The sequence below is a fragment of the Thalassophryne amazonica genome, chromosome 7, assembly GCF_902500255.1.
Source record: "Thalassophryne amazonica chromosome 7, fThaAma1.1, whole genome shotgun sequence".
In the NCBI taxonomy this organism is placed as follows: Eukaryota; Metazoa; Chordata; class Actinopteri; order Batrachoidiformes; family Batrachoididae; genus Thalassophryne; species Thalassophryne amazonica.
In genome coordinates this window covers 82,383,564-82,406,362 of record NC_047109.1, presented here as the reverse complement: position 1 = coordinate 82,406,362, position 22,799 = coordinate 82,383,564, and the positions used below count along the sequence as shown (strand labels likewise).

The 22,799-nt window shown below is 40.8% G+C and overlaps 1 protein-coding gene across 1 annotated transcript in view; it reads left to right on the top strand.

Annotated features, from left to right (window-relative positions):
* Positions 1-2,706: 2,706 nt before the first annotated feature.
* The window catches only part of LOC117514376 (phosphatidylinositol 4-phosphate 5-kinase type-1 alpha-like), a 34,746-nt gene continuing 14,653 nt past the window's right edge, over positions 2,707-22,799 (top strand). Inside the window, exons 1-7 of the mRNA XM_034174804.1 lie at positions 2,707-2,801; positions 18,124-18,158; positions 19,658-19,750; positions 20,597-20,727; positions 20,832-20,949; positions 21,125-21,277; positions 21,383-21,682. Of these exons, the coding sequence (XP_034030695.1) occupies positions 2,777-2,801; positions 18,124-18,158; positions 19,658-19,750; positions 20,597-20,727; positions 20,832-20,949; positions 21,125-21,277; positions 21,383-21,682 (855 nt within the window). The 5' untranslated portion in view covers positions 2,707-2,776. The remainder of the gene's footprint in view (positions 2,802-18,123; positions 18,159-19,657; positions 19,751-20,596; positions 20,728-20,831; positions 20,950-21,124; positions 21,278-21,382; positions 21,683-22,799) is intronic.

The window sequence follows — 22,799 nt, the reverse complement described above, 5'->3', positions numbered from 1 at the left end:
TCCAAAAGTAATCAGATTACAAGTAATCCAAATGTTTGTACATACATACATACATACATACATACATGTAATCCACATGTATTCCTTCAAAGTAATCCTACCCAACCCTATATATATATATATATATATATATATAAATCGTCGATTTTCCAGCAGCAGCAAAGGCAGAGAAGATTTCTGGAGTGTGTTAGATGAGGTGGTGAAGAGTGTGCCCAAGCATGAAAGAGTGGTGATAGGAGCAGACTTCAATGGGCATGTTGGTGAAGGGAACAGAGGCGATGAGGAAGTAATGGGTAGATATGGTATCAAGGATAGGAATGGGGAAGGACAGATGGTAGTTGATTTTGCAAAAAGGATGGAAATGGCTGTGGTGAATACCTACTTTAAGAAAAGGGAGGAGCACAGGGTAACATATAAGAGTGGAGGAAGGTGCACACAGGTGGACTATATTCTTTATAGGAGATGCAAGCTAAAAGAAATCAGAGACTGTAAGGTGGTAGCAGGAGAGAGTGTCACTAGACAGCATAGGATGGTCTTTTGTAGGATGACTTTAGAGGTAAAGAAGAAGAAGAGAGTGAGAGCTCAACAAAGGATCAGATGGTGGAAGCTGAAGGAGGAAGACTGTTGTGTGAAATTTAGCAAGCAGGTGAGAGAAGCACTAGTTGGAGGGGAAGCAATTTTGGACAACTGGAAAAGTACTGCAGATGTGGTGAGGGAGACAGCTAGGGCAGTACTGGGTATGACATCTGGACAGTGGAAGGAAGACAAGGAGACTTGGTGGTGGAATGAAGAGGTCCAGGAAAGCATAAGGAGAAAGAGGATGGCGAAAAAGTTTTGGGATAGTCGGAGAGACGAAGAAAGTAGACAGGAGTACAAGGAGATGCGGCGTAAGGCGAGAAGAGAAGTGGCAAAAGCAAAGGAAAAGGCATATTGCGAGCTGTACAAGAAGTTGAATAGTAAGGAAGGAGAAAAGGACTTGTACCGATTGGCCAGACAAAGGGACAGAGCTGGAAAGGATGTGCAGCAGTTTAGGGTGGTAAAAGATGCACATGGTAATGTGCTGACAAGTGAGGAGTGTGTGCTGAGAAGGTGGAGGGAATATTTTGAAGAGTTGATGAATAAAGAAAATGAGCGAGAGAAAAGGCTGGATGATGTGGTGAGAGTAAATCAGGAAGTAAAAGAGATTAGCAAGGAAGAAGTGAGGGCTGCTATGAAGAGGATGAAGAGTGGAAAGGCAGTTGGTCCAGATGACATTCCAATGGAGGCATGGAAATGTCTAGGAGAGATGGCAGTAGAGTTTCTAACCAGATTGTTTAATAAAATCTTGGAAAGTGAGAGGATGCCTGAGGAGTGGAGACGAAGTGTGCTGGTTCCTATTTTCAAGAACAAGGGTGATGTGCAGAGCTGCAGTAACTACAGAGGCATAAAGCTGATCAGCCACAGCATGAAGTTATGGGAAAGAGTAGTAGAAGCTAGGCTTAGAAAACAGGTGAAGATCTGTGAGCAGCAATATGGTTTCATGCCAAGAAAGAGCACTACAGATGCAATGTTTGCTCTGAGAATACTGTTGGAAAAGTACAGAGAAGGCCAGAAAGAGTTACACTGTGTGTTTGTGGACTTAGAAAAAGCTTATGATAGGGTGCCAAGAGAAGAGTTGTGGCATTGTATGAGGAAGTCTGGAGTGGCAGAGAAGTATGTTAGGGTAGTGCAGGACATGTACAAGAATAGTGTGACAGCGGTGAGATGCGCAGTCGGAATGACAGACTCATTCAAGGTGGAGGTGGGATTACACCAAGGATCAGCTCTGAGTCCTTTCTTGTTTGCAGTGGTGATGGACAGGTTGACAGATGAGATCAGACAGGAGTCCCCATGGTGTTTGCAGATGACATTGTGATCTGTAGTGAGAGTAGAGAGCAAGTTGAGTCTAGTCTGGAGAAGTGGAGATATGCTTTGGAGAGAAGGGGAATGAAAGTCATTAGAAGCAAGACTGAGTACATGTGTGTGAATGAGAGGGATCCCAGTGGAATAGTGCAGTTACAAGGAGTAGAAGTGGTGAAAGTAGATGAGTTTAAATATTTGGGGTCAACTGTTCAAAGTAATGGAGAGTGTGGTAGAGAGGTGAAGAAGAGAGTGCAGGCAGGGTGGAGTGGGTGGAGAAAGGTGGCAGGAGTGATTTGTGACCGAAGAAAATCAGCAAGAGTGAAGGGGAAAGTTTACAAAACAGTAGTGAGACCAGCTATGTTGTATGGTTTAGAGACAGTGGCACTAACAAAAAGACAGGAGGCAGAGATGGAGGTGGCAGAGCTGAAGATGTTGAGATTCTCTTTGGGAGTGACAAGAATGGACAAGATTAGAAATGAACATATCAGAGGGACAGCTCAGGTGGGACGGTTTGGAGACAAAGTCAGAGAGGCGAGATTGAGATGTTTTGGACATGTGCAGAGGAGGGACCCAGGGTATATAGGGAGAAGGATGCTGAGGATGGAGCCACCAGGCAGGAGGAGAAGAGGGAGACCAAAGAGGAGGTTCATGGATGTGCTGAGAGAGGACATGCAGGTGGTTGGTGTGACAGAGGAAGATACAGAGGACAGGGTGAAATGGAAACGATTGATCTGCTGTGGCGACCCCTAACGGGAACAGCCGAAAGACAAAGAAGAAGAGGAAGCAAAGGCAGCGAATCTGAATCTATTCCACTTTTGTCCACTCGGGGCGCTGCGCTGCAGACTCTCGATGTGAGAATCAGTCGGTGGTCTGTGATGTGAGCATTCAAGTCGTAATGGCGACTGGAGCAGCTACGACAGGTATCTCTATGTGATGGATATTACTACTTTACTGTCTTAGCGGAATGAGCATACATCTGGTTCCGTGTGACTTTCTGTGGCGATGAGATGAAAACTGTGTGATTGGGTTTTTTTATGACGGCGGCTAAAGTAGCTGGCTAACTAGCGTCCAGTGCTGCCAATGGCTAATCCGTGTAGTTGCAGGCACAACATAGCAAACCCACAAACATTGTCGTTATATAAGACATAAACTGATGGGAATAACATGTTTATGAATCATTCCTGAAAAGCGGTTGGTCCGAAAGCAGTTAACGTTGGTTTACAGGACTGCGTTAGCTAGCCTGTGAGGTAAACACGTTCCCTCGTTAATATTAAATGAACAATCACCGATGTAAGGATTATATGAAATTCTATCCATACGTAGCCAACTGTCTTACCGGAAGTCACGTCATTAATTCAAGCCGGGTCACGAAAAATCAATCAATCAATCAATCAATTTTTTTTTTATATAGCGCCAAATCACAACAAACAGTTGCCCCAAGGCGCTTTATATTGTAAGGCAAGGCCATACAATAATTATGTAAAACCCCAACGGTCAAAACGACCCCCTGTGAGCAAGCACTTGCCTACAGTGGGAAGGAAAAACTCCCTTTTAACAGGAAGAAACCTCCAGCAGAACCAGGCTCAGGGAGGGGCAGTCTTCTGCTGGGACTGGTTGGGGCTGAGGGAGAGAACCAGGAAAAAGACATGCTGTGGAGGGGAGCAGAGATCGATCACTAATGATTAAATGCAGAGTGGTGCATACAGAGCAAAAAGAGAAAGAAACAGTGCATCATGGGAACCCCCCAGCAGTCTACATCTATAGCAGCATAACTAAGGGATGGTTCAGGGTCACCTGATCCAGCCCTAACTATAAGCTTTAGCAAAAAGGAAAGTTTTAAGCCTAATCTTAAAAGTAGAGAGGGTGTCTGTCTCCCTGATCTGAATTGGGAGCTGGTTCCACAGGAGAGGAGCCTGAAAGCTGAAGGCTCTGCCTCCCATTCTACTCTTACAAACCCTAGGAACTACAAGTAAGCCTGCAGTCTGAGAGCGAAGCGCTCTATTGGGGTGATATGGTACTACGAGGTCCCTAAGATAAGATGGGACCTGATTATTCAAAACCTTATAAGTAAGAAGAAGAATTTTAAATTCTATTCTAGAATTAACAGGAAGCCAATGAAGAGAGGCCAATATGGGTGAGATATGCTCTCTCCTTCTAGTCCCCGTTAGTACTCTAGCTGCAGCATTTTGAATTAACTGAAGGCTTTTTAGGGAACTTTTAGGACAACCTGATAATAATGAATTGCAATAGTCCAGCCTAGAGGAAATAAATGCATGAATTAGTTTTTCAGCATCACTCTGAGACAAGACCTTTCTAATTTTAGAGATATTGCGTAAATGCAAAAAAGCAGTCCTACATATTTGTTTAATATGCGCTTTGAATGACATATCCTGATCAAAAATGACTCCAAGATTTCTCACAGTATTACTAGAGGTCAGGGTAATGCCATCCAGAGTAAGGATCTGGTTAGACACCATGTTTCTAAGATTTGTGGGGCCAAGTACAATAACTTCAGTTTTGTCTGAGTTTAAAAGCAGGAAATTAGAGGTCATCCATGTCTTTATGTCTGTAAGACAATCCTGCAGTTTAGCTAATTGGTGTGTGTCCTCTGGCTTCATGGATAGATAAAGCTGGGTATCATCTGCGTAACAATGAAAATTTAAGCAATACCGTCTAATAATACTGCCTAAGGGAAGCATGTATAAAGTGAATAAAATTGGTCCTAGCACAGAACCTTGTGGAACTCCATAATTAACTTTAGTCTGTGAAACCAGCTCCCAATTCAGATCAGGGAGACAGACACCCTCTCTACTTTTAAGATTAGGCTTAAAACTTTCCTTTTTCCTAAAGCTTATAGTTAGGGCTGGATCAGGTGACCCTGAACCATCCCTTAGTTATGCTGCTATAGATGTAGACTGCTGGGGGGTTCCCATGATGCACTGTTTCTTTCTCTTTTTGCTCTGTATGCACCACTCTGCATTTAATCATTAGTGATCGATCTCTGCTCCCCTCCACAGCATGTCTTTTTCCTGGTTCTCTCCCTCAGCCCCAACCAGTCCCAGCAGAGGACTGCCCCTCCCTGAGCCTGGTTTTGCTGGAGGTTTCTTCTGTTAAAAGGGAGTTTTTCCTTTCCACTGTAGCCAAGTGCTTGCTCACAGGGGGTCGTTTTGACCGTTGGGGTTTTACATAATTATTGTATGGCCTTGCCTTACAATATAAAGCGCCTTGGGGCAACTGTTTGTTGTGATTTGGCGCTATATAAAAAAAATTGATTGATTGATTGATTGAAGAAGATTCCCCATTTACATGAACAAATTGTAATCTATTAGACAAATATGATTCAAACCACCGCAGCGCAGTGCCTTTAATACCTATGGCATGCTCTAATCTCTGTAATAAAATTTTATGGTCAACAGTATCAAAAGCAGCACTGAGGTCTAACAGAACAAGCACAGAGATGAGTCCACTGTCCGAGACCATAAGAAGATCATTTGTAACCTTCACTAATGCTGTTTCTGTACTATGATGAATTCTAAAACCTGACTGAAACTCTTCAAATAGACCATTCCTCTGCAGATGATCAGTTAGCTGTTTTACAACTACCCTTTCAAGAATTTTTGAGAGAAAAGGAAGGTTGGAGATTGGCCTATAATTAGCTAAGATAGCTGGGTCAAGTGATGGCTTTTTAAGTAATGGTTTAATTACTGCCACCTTAAAAGCCTGTGGTACATAGCCAACTAACAAAGATAGATTGATCATATTTAAGATCGAAGCATTAAATAATGGTAGGGCTTCCTTGAGCAGCCTGGTAGGAATGGGGTCTAATAAACATGTTGATGGTTTGGATGAAGTAACTAATGAAAATAACTCAGACAGAACAATTGGAAAGAAAGAGTCTAACCAAATACCGGCATCACTGAAAGCAGCCAAAGATAACGATACGTCTTTGGGATGGTTATGAGTAATTTTTTCTCTAATAGTTAAAATTTTGTTAGCAAAGAAAGTCATGAAGTCATTACTAGTTAAAGTTAATGGAATACTCAGCTCAATAGAGCTCTGACTCTTTGTCAGCCTGGCTACAGTGCTGAAAAGAAACCTGGGGTTGTTTTTATTTTCTTCAATTAGTGATGAGTAGAAAGATGTCCTAGCTTTACGGAGGGCTTTTTTATAGAGCAACAGACTCTTTTTCCAGGCTAAGTGAAGATCTTCTAAATTAGTGAGACGCCATTTCCTCTCCAACTTACGGGTTATCTGCTTTAAGCTACGAGTTTGTGAGTTATACCATGGAGTCAGGCACTTCTGAGTTAAAGCTCTCTTTTTCAGAGGAGCTACAGCATCCAAAGTTGTCTTCAATGAGGATGTAAAACTATTGACGAGATACTCTATCTCACTTACAGAGTTTAGGTAGCTACTCTGCACTGTGTTGGTATATGGCATTAGAGAACATAAAGAAGGAATCATATCCTTAAACCTAGTTACAGCGCTTTCTGAAAGACTTCTAGTGTAATGAAACTTATTCCCCACTGCTGGGTAGTCCATCAGAGTAAATGTAAATGTCATTAAGAAATGATCAGACAGAAGGGAGTTTTCAGGGAATACTGTTAAGTCTTCTATTTCCATACCATAAGTCAGAACAAGATCTAAGATATGATTAAAGTGGTGGGTGGACTCATTTACATTTTGAGCAAAGCCAATAGAGTCTAATAATAGATTAAATGCAGTGTTGAGGCTGTCATTCTCAGCATCTGTGTGGATGTTAAAATCGCCCACTATAATTATCTTATCTGAGCTAAGCACTAAGTCAGACAAAAGGTCTGAAAATTCACAGAGAAACTCACAGTAACGACCAGGTGGACGATAGATAATAACAAATAAAACTGGTTTTTGGGACTTCCAATTTGGATGGACAAGACTAAGAGTCAAGCTTTCAAATGAATTAAAGCTCTGTCTGGGTTTTTGATTAATTAATAAGCTGGAATGGAAGATTGCTGCTAATCCTCCGCCTCGGCCCGTGCTACGAGCATTCTGACAGTTAGTGTGACTCGGGGGTGTTGACTCATTTAAACTAACATATTCATCCTGCTGTAACCAGGTTTCTGTAAGGCAGAATAAATCAATATGTTGATCAATTATTATATCATTTACCAACAGGGACTTAGAAGAGAGAGACCTAATGTTTAATAGACTACATTTAACTGTTTTAGTCTGTGGTGCAGTTGAATGTGCTATATTATTTTTTCTTTTTGAATTTTTATGCTTAAATAGATTTTTGCTGGTTATTGGTGGTCTGGGAGCAGACACCGTCTCTACAGGGATGGGGTAATGAGGGGATGGCAGGGGGAGAGAAGCTGCAGAGAGGTGTGTAAGACTACAACTCTGCTTCCTGGTCCCAACCCTGGATTGTCACGGTTTGGAGGATTTAAGAAAATTGGAGCAATTCAAGGAGAACATGCGGCTAAACATGTCACTCCCGGTCCGATTGGGGAGGGGCCCAGAGGAAACTACAGAGTCCGACATTGTTTTTGCAAAGTTACACACCGATTCAATGTTAATTTTAGTGACCTCCGATTGGTGTAACTGGGTGTCATTACTGCCGACGTGAATTACAATCTTACCAAATTTACGTTTAGCCTTAGCCAGCAGTTTCAAATTTCCTTCAATGTCGCCTGCTCTGTGCCCCCGGAAAACAATTGACTATGGTTGCTGGTGTCGCTAACTTCACATTTCTCAAAACAGAGTCGCCAATAACCAGAGTTTGATCCTCGGTGGGTGTGTCGCCGAGTGGGGAAAAACGGTTTTAGAAATGTGAACGGGTTGGCGGTGTACACGGGGCTTCTGTTTAGAACTAAAATGTTGGAAAAGCCTTGAGGCTTGTGTTGTTTGAATGTTTTGATTATTTTTTTTAAGAGATATTGCTATAAACAAGCATGAATCATCAAATTGTACAGATTTGCACATGAGAAGCAACCGATTGATTGCAGTCTTTTGTAATTGTATAAAGGAACAGATATCGATTGAGTTTATTCATTAAAATAATTCTCATAATACAAATTAATGTACATTAAAATACATGGATACCACAAGAAAGTGAAAAACAGATTAGATTAGATTATCCCTTGGGAGCACTCCCTCGGGGAAATTGAGCTTCCATTGAGGTATAACAGCACACAGGCTAAAGGCCTGGTCACATGGTGATCGCTGAACGAAGGGAAAAAAGTCTAATGTCACAAATCGTTGAGAAAAAGTGGACGAATGAGCCTAGACTTCTCCCATCACCGAAAAGGCTGCGAGTGCAGAGCGCATAAAAGACCAAAACTAACAAAAGAAAAACAAAGCGAACAGTGACCTTGATGCTTTAAACAAAATCAAAATATCAGGGGAGGTGATGGCCTAGTGGTTAAGGCGTTGGGCTTGAGACCAGAAGATCCTCGGTTCAAATCCCAGCCTGATTGGAAAATCACTAAGGGTCCTTGGGCAAGGTCTTTATTCCTTTATTGCTCCCAGTGTGCGGTGAGCGCCTTGTGTGGGTGAACGTGAGGCATTATTTGTAAAGTGCTTTGAGCGTCTGATGCAGATGGAAAACCGCTATATAAATGCAGTCCATTTTACCAATTATCAAAGCCACCTGCAGCTGCGTTGTCTTGACAGCGTGCACGTGCACTGTTTGTTTCTGAACAGCCTATAACCCACAACTTTTCATATATCATTATTTTTACAGAGGATTCATATCCTGATAGGTAAGAACTGATTAAATTTTCAAGGTCAAATGTCAAAGTCAGGAAAAATCTTGGAAAATTGGAAGACTCCCTGTCCTTTAACATTGAATGCATTTTCAAAAATTCATAACTCTGTCAAAATAGATTGAATTTCTTTCATATTTGAGAGTGTTATATAGGATGGTATTCTTATCCAGATCAGAATACAGATTTTGTGACCATTTAACATTGAAAACCCCATTTAATGTATATTTTACATTATATCACTCTCATATTTGAAAGTGAGGTGCAGACTGGCACTCATTATCACCTGACAAAGTTTGATTTGGATTGTAGATTTTGTGGACATTTGAATTTAATATTGAAAAGTCTATTTGGTGTAAATTTTGCATTATATCTCAGTCAGAAGTACCCCATCACTCTCATTTTTCTGTTATGGATTTACCTACACCACCAAAATTTGGTGGAGGTTCTAATTTTAATTTTATGTATATCTTCCAGTTATCAGTCGGAAACCAAGTGCCAAAATGCAATGACAAATTGTGCATACCAGAGAGAAAATTATCTGAAGAAGAATTCAGAAACCAAAAAAGTTGTGAAAAAAAAAAAAAAAAAACCCTGACAACACCACTAAAAAATTTTAATTCAAGTGCATGAACTAAATACATATTCCATTTGCACTCTGAGCCCGGTGCTCTATTTTCGTTTATTGCATGAGTAAAAGCGATCATATCCCGTATGGATCCAGCATAGGCAGAAAATTTTATCAACATACTTTGTATGAAACATATTTTTGCCTTATTCAGGCTGCAGACAGTTTGTCTGGTGCTACATGTGAGCAATGCTGGCAGGGTGTTTAGTATACAGAATGGAACAGATGGTTTTTCTATTGTCTCATGGCCTGTCAGTCTTTAACTGGGTTAGTCTAATTCGTGTGTGTGTGTGTGTGTGTGTGTGTGTGTGTGTGTGTGTGTGTGTGTGTGTGTGTGTGTGTGTGTGTGTGTGTGTGTGTGTGTGTGTGTGTGTGTGTGTGTGTGTGTGTTGGTTTTGGAGGGAGAAAAGCTTTACTTTGGATGGCAAATAAACAACTGAAATAATCATTTGACTAATTTATTTTTTTATAGGTAGCTGTTATGTTAGTTAAATGTGGTATAACCACATTATACTTGGTCTGCCTGCCATCATTTGTCACTTTAGTTGTAGTCTGTTTTGCTGTCTTACTGTATGTACACTGGACTCATCCTACCCACTGCATATACTGTATTTGTTAGAGATCCACCCAATCCAAACCAATATTGGTATCTGTATCTTTATGTCATTCACTTGTCAAATATCTGAGAGACAGGGCCAATCCACCTACTGAGTAAAGCCGTCTGCCACATCGTTAAATGAATGCATGATTTGGTTAGCCTATTTTGCTTTTGAGTTGCCAGGATAGCAAAAATAAAAAACAAACCATGATTTGTCCCTTTTTGATGAGACAAAAGCCCATTTGTGCTGCACTCTGAACTCAGTTTTCAAAGGCGTAACACACCGCATGCTGCAGGCTTCTTCCTAAAAAGGGGATTAATTACAGATGCCACTTCCTGAAAGAAAGAAATTATTGTAAACATTGGGTGTATTTAATGTGCTTACAGTTGGTAAACAAAGATAAAGCATTTCCATGTATAAAAGATGAACTGTAATTCTTCACCTTTTTGCACTGAGACTTGTTTAGAAATGGTTCCAAAAGATGATCCCAAGTTGTGTAAGTGTGCAATTGTCCTTAGATCTTCACTGAATTCCTTAAGGTGCGCTGACACGCGCATGTTTTTGATTCACGCAACCTGTGTCGTGACGATCCCACCCGCTTTGTTCACAGCTGGACGCCGTTCTTTGTTCTACCGGCTGCCGCACACTCTGCGCTGAACGCTGCGTATATAAAATAATTATTTTGTGGCGGATTAATCATTTTTTTTTCTGCAAATTGGCTGTTGAAAACGGCTCTAATCACTTCCTGAATCACAGGGGAGGCTGCAGCCGGAGCTGTTCGCGTGCACACCCCTAACAAGTTGCAGAAAGCATTTTGAGCCATCTAAAAAGGTAATTATTTGACTTGTTTAACACTGTCATGGGTTGATAAAACGGTTGTGTGTTTTCCTTCTTGTGTGCAGCTGTTAAAGTATTTATTTTTATGTTTATAATAGGGCTGCAGCTATCGATTATTTTAGTAATCGAGTATTCTATCGATGATTCTGGCGATTAATCGAGTAATCGGATTAAAAAGTACTTCTGCGTTTTTAAACAACATCAATAGTCCAGGGCTCTCCCTAAGCAATGGCCCATTGTCACTGCAACGAAGTGTTGGCATTTTACTGAAATGGAGATGGGTTGTGGCTTTCTGTTTTTTCTCCAACTTGTAAAATTTAAACCATTATTAAGTTTATATATATATATATATATATATATATATATATATATATATATAGGTTGATGGACTGGGTCCCTGCGTGATTTATTATTATTTTTTTTTATCCCTCTTTCTCTGCAATTCAGCAGATGCATTTCAGCTGGAGGATTAACATGTAAGCCTCGCAGTCAGTTTTTGTAAATTATTATTTTATTTAAGTTACCGTGTTTGTGAAGTGTTGTGTGTTGCCCAAAAAAGCAAAAATTAAAAAGTCAAACAGTGTGATTCTGAGGGAAACACAGAAGAAAGAGTGGATTTCTGCTGTTTGTCAATGTAACCGGGGACAGAGCTGTGACTCGCCCGGCCTGAGAGCCTCTCACACTGGGCAGAGAGAGACAGCAGCTGGCCACCGGGTCAATAGTCACTCCCCACGTAGAGCAGACCGTGTGGTTTATTTATTTATTTATTTTTTAAATAGATAAACACACTGCTTCACTTTAAATGCGCAGTAAGTCTATTTCAGATGATCAGCGTGGACCATCTTTCTCTTAAGACTTTATTTTACCCTGTGTCACGTTGAAAAGTGGTAGCTATCGTTGCTAATTTGATGAGCTGTTATGCTCCAGTCTTCTGTTTTTTTGTTTTTTTTTTCCCTGCGGACATTGCAGCGCCACACACAGGCCTGGCATATGTACTATAACGTTAAATGAAGCTTCGAGGCACAGAATTTGCCTCGAACATTTTTTGTAATCGAATTATTCAAGTTAGTCGACTAATCGTTTCAGCCCTAGTTTATAACAGATTTAACTTCTTGTTATAACCCTTCACACGAGCTGCGCTCTGATGCAATCTGCTGATGTCACCACTTGCTCTGTTCACTTCTTGTTTACTCCACTTGATGAGCTGCATGTCGTGTTGGAGATCGCACCACATAGCACGACATTTGGTCAGTATTGGTCAGTCCTCAAGCCCGACTGATATATCGGCCGGCCGATATAAGCCCTTTTCAAAGTACTCACTATCGGCCGAAATTTTGCCAATAGAACGCAGGTAATTTCTCATATACAGAACAGTTACTGAAATAATGTTTGTGTCGGCAATGTAAAATGTCCTTGCACCGTTTGTCCAGTAGATGGAGCTCTGACTCCATTCAACTGAGAGCTGCTTACACCCCTGCTTAAATGTGTTCATCACCGGCCCCCGTAGTTCGCCGTCACACTGCACTGATTGGCTGACAAAAGCATACAAGTAAGTTTATAAGGATCTATATCCTTAACCTGAACCTATATCTAAGTTGTAGCAACAACAGGTACAAGATCAGATGTATTTCACAACTCTTTTTAAAGATATGTATTTGCTAATTTCACAAAGGTTTAATTCTTGATTTCATTTTTTGAACTTGAAAATTCTTCTCTGTTATAAAGTTAATCAGTATGAGGACAAAGCTTCAGGTTTTAGCTCATACCTTTTTTGTTTAGGGTCCAAAAAAGAACATTTTATTCATTTAAAAAAAAAAAAATATATATATATATATATATATATATATGTATATATCTCGGCTGATTCATCGGCTATCAGCAAATCAGCCGATTTATCGATTATCTGAATTTTTTTCTTCCAAATATCGTTATCGCTATTGGCCTCAAAAAATCCATATCGGTCGGGCTCTAGTCAGTCCAAAGAGTGTTGTTGACACATCCTTTTTATGCTGGAGAAGAGAAACTACCAACTGTAGTCAGTCAAGATCATCATTAATGAGAAGTTAATAGACCTTGGCCTTGTCGTTTTAAAAGACATAGCAGAATCTTTAACACCACTTATTGAAAGATTTAAGTGAATGAATGTATATAATTGGGCAGCACGGTGGCTTAGTGTTTAGCACTGTTGCCTCACAGCAAGAAGGTGGTGGGATCACTTCCCATCTAGGGCCTTTCTGTGTGGAGTTTGCATGTTCTCCCCGTGTCTGCACGGGTTCCCTCTGGGTGCTTGGGCTTCTTCCCATATCCAAAGACATGCAGGTTAGGTGGATTGGAAACTTTAAGAAATTGTCTGTAGGTGTGTGCACGGGTGTGAATGTGTTTCTTTCTCTATATGTGGTCCAGTGACAGACTGGTGTCCTGTCCAGAGTGTACCCCACCTCACACCCTATGACTGCCCCATGAACCTTAACACACTTGCTGGCAGTTCCATTCTCTCACCATTGTCAAAGCCTGTTCGAGGCACGGTGGCTGGTACCTCAGAGGAGGTGATGGTCTAGTCTAGTCGTTAAGCGTTGGGCTTCAGACTAGAGGATCCTCAGTTCAGATCTCAGCCTGACTGGAAAATCACTAAGGGCCCTTGAGCAAGGTCCTTAATCCCCTAGTTGCTCCTGGTGTGTAGTGAGCGCCTTGCATGGTAGCAGCCTGATATCGGGGTGAATGTGAGGCATTTGATGTGTAAAGCGCTTTGAGCGTTTGATGCAGATGGAAAAGCACTATATAAATGCAGTCCATTTTACCCCACAGCAAGAAAGTTGTGGGATCACTTCCCACCCTTTCTGTGTGGAGTTTGCATGTTCTCCTAGTGTCTGTGTGGTTTTCCTCTGGGCACTCTGGTTTCCTCCCACAGTCAAAAACATGCTTATTTAGGGTCTGCTCCTTTCTCTGCCCCTGACCAAGGCAGCGTCTCTACATCTGGAGTTGGTCCCCGGGTGCTGAATTGTGGCTGCCCACTGCTCCTAGTGGTTGGACTGTGTCAAACTGTAATTAGGAGGGATTAAATGCAGAGGACAAATTTCATTGTATGTATCTATACCAGTGATCCCTAGGGTGCCGTGATCGATCGTCAGGGGTGCCGTGGGCAATTATCAAATATCACCATTATCGGGTGTATGTGCTGTAATAGTGTGGCAGATGGTGTAATGCTCTTTTATTCCAGTAGATGGCAGCAAAGCGCGCAGTAGCGCTGAGCCGTGTGCCAACAAGGAGGCGTGATTTAATTCCGGGCAAGTTAGTGATTTGTGTGCATAGAAGTTCACTTAGTCTCGTCAAGAAACAGGTGGAATATGCCGGAAAGCTGCGCATGTTGGCAAAGTCACAAACGGAGGAACAAGGGAGACTATTTCCTTCCATAAGTAAGTGGTTTTGGTTATTGTTGTCACTTTGTCCGTGATATTTGGATGATAAACAGCTGTATGTCTCCTGCCGTACCTGTGTCGCCCGATGACACGGATCATTATTTTCACTTATGTCTAGTTGATATTTTCCACTGCTAGACCAATGTCTAGTTAAAATTCTTGTCGTTAGTGACTAAAAATTGTCGGACAAGACTGGGGAGTTTTTTTTTTTTTTTTGCACCTTAAAATAATAATTAATGACTCGCGCTGTGCTGCCACACACAGAGAGATGTGCACACACACACCACTGACTTCATGAATGAAACTCGGTCAATAAAGGATAATTGTGTAAAAATATAATATATATAAAAGTATTGTAATGGTTTTAGGAGCCCAGCACACAGCAGCAGCAGCTCAGCCGAGCAGCGTAGCTTAACAGCGCAGATCCGTGTAACTTTCAACACTAATATTTGAGAATGTGTGTGTGTCAGAGTAAGTTTAATACTTTCCTGACATAATTTAATGTAATTTAATCTTACTGGCTCGATATCCAGGACAAAATGGCATTTTAACACGTATATTGCGAGCATTTTTCTGAGCGTGTTCAGTCGCGAATCTCCATTGAAAATGCATTAACATCCGCGTACTTCGTCAATATTTTGCCCGTTTAGGAGACGTCATGTCGCTGTCCCTGAAGGGACGTTTTTGCAATGGGATGGGGGTTCTTATATACAGCTCCATGACTATAGTATACTATGTTACGTCATAACTGTACCGCACGTCTTGCTAACGTGCTAACGCACCGTGTAGAGACAGTCGAGTTAGTGGTGCGTGACACGTGACACATGACAGTGGTGTGCCGCAGGATTTTGTAAATATAAAAAGGGAGCCGCGGTTCAAAAAAGGTTGAAAATCACTGATCTATACAGTGCATCTAGAAAGTATTCACAGTATTCGCTGCACTTTTTCCACATTTTATGTTACAGCCTTATTCCAAAATGGATGAAATAAATTTTCTTTTCCTCAAAATTCTGCACACAATACTCCACAATGACAATATGAATGTTTTTTAATTATTATTATTTTTGCAAATTAATTAAAAACAAAACTAAGAAAAAAATGTACATAAATATTTACAGCCTTTGCCATGAAGCTCAATATTGAGCTCACTTGCACCCTGTTTCCACTGATCATCCTTGAGATGTTTCTACAGGTTAATTGGAGTCCACCTGGGGTAAATTCAGTTGATTGGACATGATTTGGAAAGACACACGCTCTGTATACATATAAGGTCCCACAGTTGACAGTGCATGTCAGAGCACAAACCAAACATGAAGTCAAAGGAATTGTTTATAGACCTCCGAGACAGGCACACCCTCTGTATACATATAAGGTCCCACAGTTGATAGTGCATGTCAGAGCACAAACCAAACATGAAGTCAAAGGAATTGTTTGTAGACCTCCGAGACAGGATTGTCTTGAGGCACAAATCTGGAGAAGGGTCCAGAAACATTTTTGCTGCTTTGAAGGTCCCAATAAGCCCAGTGGCCTTCATCATCCATAAAGGGAAGAAGTTCGGCTCTACCAGGACTCCTCCTAGAATTGGCCACCCATCTAAACTGAGTGATCGGGGGAGAAGGGCCTTAGTCAGGGAGGTGACCCAAGAATACGGTGGTCACTCTGTCAGAACTCCACAGGAACCTTCCACAGGGTTATAGCTAATGCAAACTTGCGTTACGGCCCATTACGCTATAATTTTGTACCGTTACAATTTTCAATACAGCGTCTGTACTCAACCGTTTCTGCAGCGTGACTCCAGTTTGAAGCATGAATCAAAGCAATGCTTTGATTCAATGGCTTGTGGCTCTTTGATTCGCTGCTCTTCAGAAGTGGTAAGTCCGCTTCTTAACCCCTCTGAAAGCCATTAAAATATCATGAGTCACTTTTGTGTGGATTAAAGTCACTAACTGGGACTCTTGTCTTGCAGTCGAGAAACGAGAATCATCCTCCGTTCCGTTGTCACAGCTTTAAACGCTGAGCGGCTCTCTGCCGAGACAGAGTCCGCTCGGAATTAATAACTTCAAAACAAATCGCCGCTTTAAATAAAATGACACCTTTTACAAACGTTGCAGTACAGACAATAAACTACAGTCGACTAAAACGTTTTTTCCTCCCAAAATGAGACGTCTTGCATTCTTTATAAACTTGACCGGAAGCACATCTGCAGCTAGAGCTCAGCTCATAGATATGGAAATACATTCATGCCAATAATAATGTCTGAAAGGAAATGCTTTTGACAAAAACTAACAGATTTTATTTCTGTTTATGTCCAGAGATCAAGGATCCACCATGTAGAGTTTATGTCCAGAGTTTAAGGATCCAGTAACCAATTTCATATTTATTTACTTTAAGACTCAATAAAATGTTGTTCAGTTTCATCTTAATCAGCTTATAAAGCGCCAAGTTACAACAAAAGCTGTCTCAAGGTGCCTCACACAGAACAGTTCAACATAAAAAATAAATAAATAAATATAAAAAAAATCAAATACCTAATTAAAAACAGAAGTAAAAGAATAAAACATAAAATAAAAACTACTCATAAGAAAGAATAAAAATAGGTTTTAAGTCTTGACTTAAAAATGTGCACGGACTCCTACTGCCTAACTGAGGGCCATGTACTGGCTAACCCAGAATGAGATTGCCCACTCAACAAACTTCCCCAGCCTTCTAGACATGATGAAGGGACTTGGGCTGTTGTACCTGGCTTTTCCCCTTTGGATACCCCTAGAATGGCCAATTTTTACCTTGAATTTTCAAAAGCTTCCCCCCTTCCCTTCCCTTTTGTAACTGTGATGTCTAGTTTTTAGCATTTTTATTAGCGTTACATGGTTTACTGCTATATAGTGATGAATTAATAACAGAAATAATAGTGAGTTGTATCATTATTCAAAACATGTTTATCTTATACTGTTCTGTTTTTATATTCTCAGTGTTTTGTGTTTTTTTTTTTTTTTTTACAGGGAGCTAATAAACTTTTCTTTTTTGTAATACTAGTGATTGTGGTTTAAGCTGTTAATATTTGCACTGAAATGAAAATCAAGATGCTTCACAACTGCAACGAAAGGCAGCACACAGAATAATTCTATGACCGTATTCTGCTTCACAGACATTAGGACTCAATTCTGGAGGGCAGCATTACAGCGAGGTACCAGCACGGCTGTGTGCGACAGCTGAAACGGCATGCGCTGTGATGATATACCATGTAGGCTTTCATGTTGAAAGGGTGTGGGCAGACTGGTGATCACTGTTTCCTTGAGGATTGCTGTGTTCCTCCTAAATCAGAGATGATGCACAGCATTCCATAGTCCTGCCACACAGTCTATTTCTGTCTGTTTTGAGTTGAAGTGTGCATCACTTTGATCAAATCTGCTTGTAGTTTAATTTTAACAAATAGTGTTACTACAGGTGTAAGCATCCATTTGTGCACATTAACCTGTGATGCTGCATGACTGTAACACGTGGGAGATATAGTTTTTCAAAATCATTTTCAGACATAAAGTAGGCTTCCACATCAAGAGAAAATTGTACTGAGTTTTTTTTTAGTTGGTACTGTAGACACATTCCTTCGGGTCAAGATGAATGTGGAGCAGCCAGCTCTTGGGAGCACCAGTTCTAATTCTCTCAGAGCTGGTAACGGGAGCTACAGTTAGTGGGTTCATCATTGGTTTTATAATTTTGAGCCAGTGCTGGAAATACACCTGCTGATTAACACGCAGAGTCTTTCTGAAATAGTCATTAGCAAAAACAGATTATTGCATGTAAAAGTCTTCCAATCCAAGGAGTTTAGATTTACTTCATGCATTGAAGCTGCAATGACTGACTGCATGGGTTAGTGTTTGCATACTCAAGCCTGAATAAGAGAACCGGTCTTTTCTAAAGAGTTAGGTGTTGATTCTGCATATCAGATTTTGAGTTTTTGTGTTGTCCATTGTCTACATTGTTTGTCTAAAAAAAGAAAATTCCTTTTTTCCCCCTGGCTTTAGGGGCCGGTCGCATCCGAAAAATGGCTCCTGCAGAGGTAAGGTTTTAAGAACATCGCAAAATTGTTGAAACACTTTGACATTGCAGCCTTAGTAAAGCAACAACAAAGGAAGTGTCATGCTGTAGTTGTTTTTGTAGCAACCATCATACTCCATTGTTGAGAATGTCAGTTTTAAACCTGCTGAAAGATGTTACAGAGTTCCCACTCTCTCATTTAATAATAATTTTCAAAAGCAGCTTAATATTAGCATTCTTGTTTCCACTTTACCAAAAGCGTACTGAATATTTTGGTGAATACTTAGGAAAACAAATCTCACTGTCAAGCAAAGCCGTCTAAAGCCACCTTGACACTTGCACACATTTGATCCCAGCACTGGCATGTAGTCTGGTGTTCCAGAGAGTAAACCTGTTGTAAGCTGTGCATGAGCTGTGCGAAGCTGTGTGCATGTGTGCAAAGAAAATTTTGAAATGTTCAAAATCTCTGGCATGCATTAAATTTGTGACCTAGATGTGAACATTGCGCAATCTATTCAAAAACACTGTGTCACTGCAAGTCAATGTGTCTCACTGCCACTGCGCATTTGAACGATTATGACTAGATGTTACATCCACATTAAACAGAATTTTACAGATACATTATCTAACTCATAAGAAGGAATGAAACTGCAACTGTTTTACCAATCCATTATAATATATATATTATAAATAATTACCTGTGAAACTATTCCAAATGTTTTCTCCACCTCATGACGCACACAAGAGAAGCTGGAGCTGTGGATAATTCCTCTGTGATTCGGGGAGCGATGAGAGAATGGTTTCATCAGCCAAGTTCCGGACGCAAATGCATCATCGGCTACGAAATAATTATTTTATATAACGTGGTGTCCAGCAGCACAGAGTGCGGCATTCAGCAGGACAGAGCTACTTGCGCAGCAGTGTGGGGGTAAAATTTGTGCAAGTGTCAAGGTGCCTTAAGAGGTTCACAGTTTTTAGGAGGTGGTCACCATTTACTGCTTGGGGACTGTAAAAGGATTTTCTAGCACAAAAAGCATTTGGGGAGGGAAGGTTGAAATTAGCTGATTTTGTACAAGTACAACGCTCTACTTTTGAAAGGTCTGAAAGCATGCATTTTTGGAGAAGTGCATGTTTTCTTATTGGAAACCTTGTCCTTGATTTCAAGAAGGAAGAAAACTAAGTAGTAAATCAGATGGCATTTTAAGAAATGTAAAGATAAGAGAGGCTTTTGATATAATTTATTACTTCTAATTTTATTTAAAATGTCACTACATGTATTCTCAAAAGTGTGACATAATGTGATAAAGTGATGGGTAGTCAACACCTCGTTGAGGTGGGGGGGAAGGAGGGCCCAAAGAAGTAAATCAGTACATTTGTTGGAACATGCTGTAGAAAGTTACATCCATTCTCCAACTTGAAATTCTGAACTTTTCTGAAAATGTACTCTTCTTACCCTTTGTTGGTGTCACCCCCCCCCCACCCCCACCCCCCACCCCGTCCGCCCTCCCCACCGCTCTTTAGATGCCTGGCTCTTCAGGCACAACTCAGAGTATGAAGAAAACTATTGGACACCGGGGTGTTGAGACCACCACGGGGGAGACCACCTATAAAAAGGTCAGGATATAGTGGATGAGCGGGTGTCAATGACACTGGTTAGTTGACACCCACAGCACTGAGCAACAAGAGTAAAAGCAGCATAGCACCAGCAAATTGGCTGTACTTTTAGGTGTCTAAACTTAGAATCCCACTCACTAAGAATGTAGTCTGATATGGCCAAACGTAGTGTGATATAGTCATGGAGAGATGATGGTCGAGAGGATAAAGTGGTGGGCTTGAGACCAGACTATTAAATCCCTATCAGACCCCTTGAGTAAGATCTTTAATCCTCTAATTGCTCCAGTGTATATTTGTATTGGACCACGCTCACATTGGTGTGTGCGTGAGCATGAATCTAATGCAGGGGTAGGCAACCTGTTCCAGAAAGAGCCATGAGGGTGCAGGTTTTCTTTGCAGCCACTGACTCCACCAGGTGATTTCACTGATTAACTGATTCCATCTGCTCAAAGTGATATTAATCAGTAAAATCACCTGGTGGAGTCAGTGGCTGCAAAGAAAACCTGCACCCTAATGGCTCTTTCTGGAACAGGTTGCCTACCCCTGATCTAATGCATTATTGTAAAATAATTTGAGCTTCTGGTCAGTGCTTGAAACAGTCAGCAAATTTACAAATTGTTCATGTGCAAGTGGTTGTTAAAATAATTTGCACTACCTGGGGAAGAAAAAAAAAAAAAACGCTAAATGTGAGCTCACAGTCTGGAGCTCTGCTGAGACAACATGACATCGTTCATTTTGGGGCCTGCTTCTGCTTCAGTTGGAAAAGTGCTGTTTACCAAAAGGCTCACCAGAGGACACAGCTGGTGTTTACACTTTCCCACCCCTTCTTCCTTGCAACCTCTGTAGACCACATCCTCTGCCTTGAAAGGTGCCATTCAGTTGGGCATTGCTCACACAGTTGGCAGTTTGAGCCAAAAAGCAGAGAGGGACGTTCTCATGCAGGACTTTGTTGTGGTCGAAAGCATCTTCTTCCCCAGGTTAGTAACAGAAGAGTTCACCTGTGTGAATGTGTACATTTTGTGATATTTCACATAGGTTAATGGTATTTTCTTTTTTTATTTTTGCTCTCTCGTGTCTGCAGTGAAGGAAGTAACTTGACACCAGCTCACCGCTACAGCGATTTTCGTTTTAAGACCTATGCTCCTATTGCCTTTCGTTACTTTAGAGAACTCTTCGGTATCCGACCTGATGACTACCTGGTCAGTACTTAATACTGTACACTTCAGTGCTCACCAAAGCTCCGCTGGGTCTGCTTGTTCAGTTACTCTTTTTGTTCACTTTGTCTTCTAGATATGCTGTGTTTGCTTCATGATTCTCTACTAATAGATACTCTTATGTTAACACTTCTTTCCTTTTTGTCTTTTAATTTTAAAGTATTCTTTATGTAATGAGCCTCTGATTGAGCTTTCTAACCCTGGAGCCAGCGGATCCGTCTTCTATGTCTCTAGTGATGATGAATTCATCATCAAAACTGTTCAACACAAAGAGGCAGAGTTCCTTCAGAAATTGCTGCCTGGATATTTCATGGTGAGCCTGAGGTTTGGAGTGAAAAGGGACACGAACACTAATCATTTCTTAAGATTGTAAATAATACAAAGTGCTAGTATAAATTTGTCTTCTTCTCCATTTCAGAATATAAACCAAAACAAGCGAACCTTACTACCCAAGTTCTACGGCCTTTACTGCGTCCAGGCAGGGGGTAAAAATATACGTATTGTTGTGATGAACAATCTACTGCCTCGGATCATCCCCATGCACCTCAAATACGACCTTAAGGGCTCTACGTATAAGAGACGAGCATCGCCGAAGGAAAGAGAAAAGGTTGTGCCAACTCATAAGGATCTGGATTTTGTCCAGGACTTACCTGATGGCCTGCTACTTGAAGCGGACAACTACAATGCCTTGAGCAAAACGATACAGAGGGACTGTTTGGTGAGTCACTGAAAAACTCATATTATTTCTGAGAATAAATCTGATTGAAAATAAAACAACATTTGAAATGTTGGTGAGCATGTAAATGCTAAACATTAGCAGTGATAACTACCTCAAGTTCAAAATACCCTTGTTGAGGAAATTTTACAATGACACAATATATCAGTGGTTTTTATATTGATATAAAAACATGGATGTTTGTCATAGGTTCAGTGTTTATATTAATACTTTCTATGGACATATGGAGTATTTGTAGACAATGAAATACATTCCAATTTCAAGATCTGTAGCAAAAAAAAAAAAAAAAAACTATAATATTTTAGGATTAGTAAATGAACATACTGAACAGCAAGAAAATGTGGTACTGACATGGATATAAACACTTAAAAAAAAAAAAAAAAAAAGGCTTTTGCACCTGTCACCTGACCACATCCATGAATTCAATAGGTTGGCTTCTTTCCAAATGTAGCACGACAGGATGAGCTTGAAAGTGCAGAAAGGTGCACATCATTCTGTCATAAAACCTCTACTGGTTGATTACCAACAATTTTTTATATCTGAATACCTCACACTGGGACGGGTGATAGAAACGCACTTTGTGTGTGTATATATCCATCCTTCTCTCAGGTTTTCCTTTCAACACTAACTTATGAACACCTTATCTAATTCATTCCAGAATTAATATACATAATTATATGCTGCATTTCCTCACCCTAAGAACGTTTGGCCCATTTACGAGTCAGGAATTTTACAACAGTGCCACTTCAAACACTGTGGACACTGTACTTTATATCATTGTTGAACAATGTTTGAAGGTGCCAATGAGCACAGTGGCCTCCACCATCCATAAATGGAAGAAGTTTGGATCTACCGGGACTCTTCCTGGAGTTGGCCGCCCATCTAAACTGAGTGATCGGGTGAGAAGGCCCTTAGTCAGGGAAGTGAACAAGAACTCGATGGTCACTCTGTCAGAGCTCGGGCATTCCTCTGTGGAAAGTGGAGAACCTTCCAGTAGGACAACCATCTCTGCAGCAATTCACCAATCAGGCCTGTATGGTAGAGTGGCCAGATGGAAGCCACTCCTTAGTAAAAGACACATGGCAGCTCACCTGGAGTT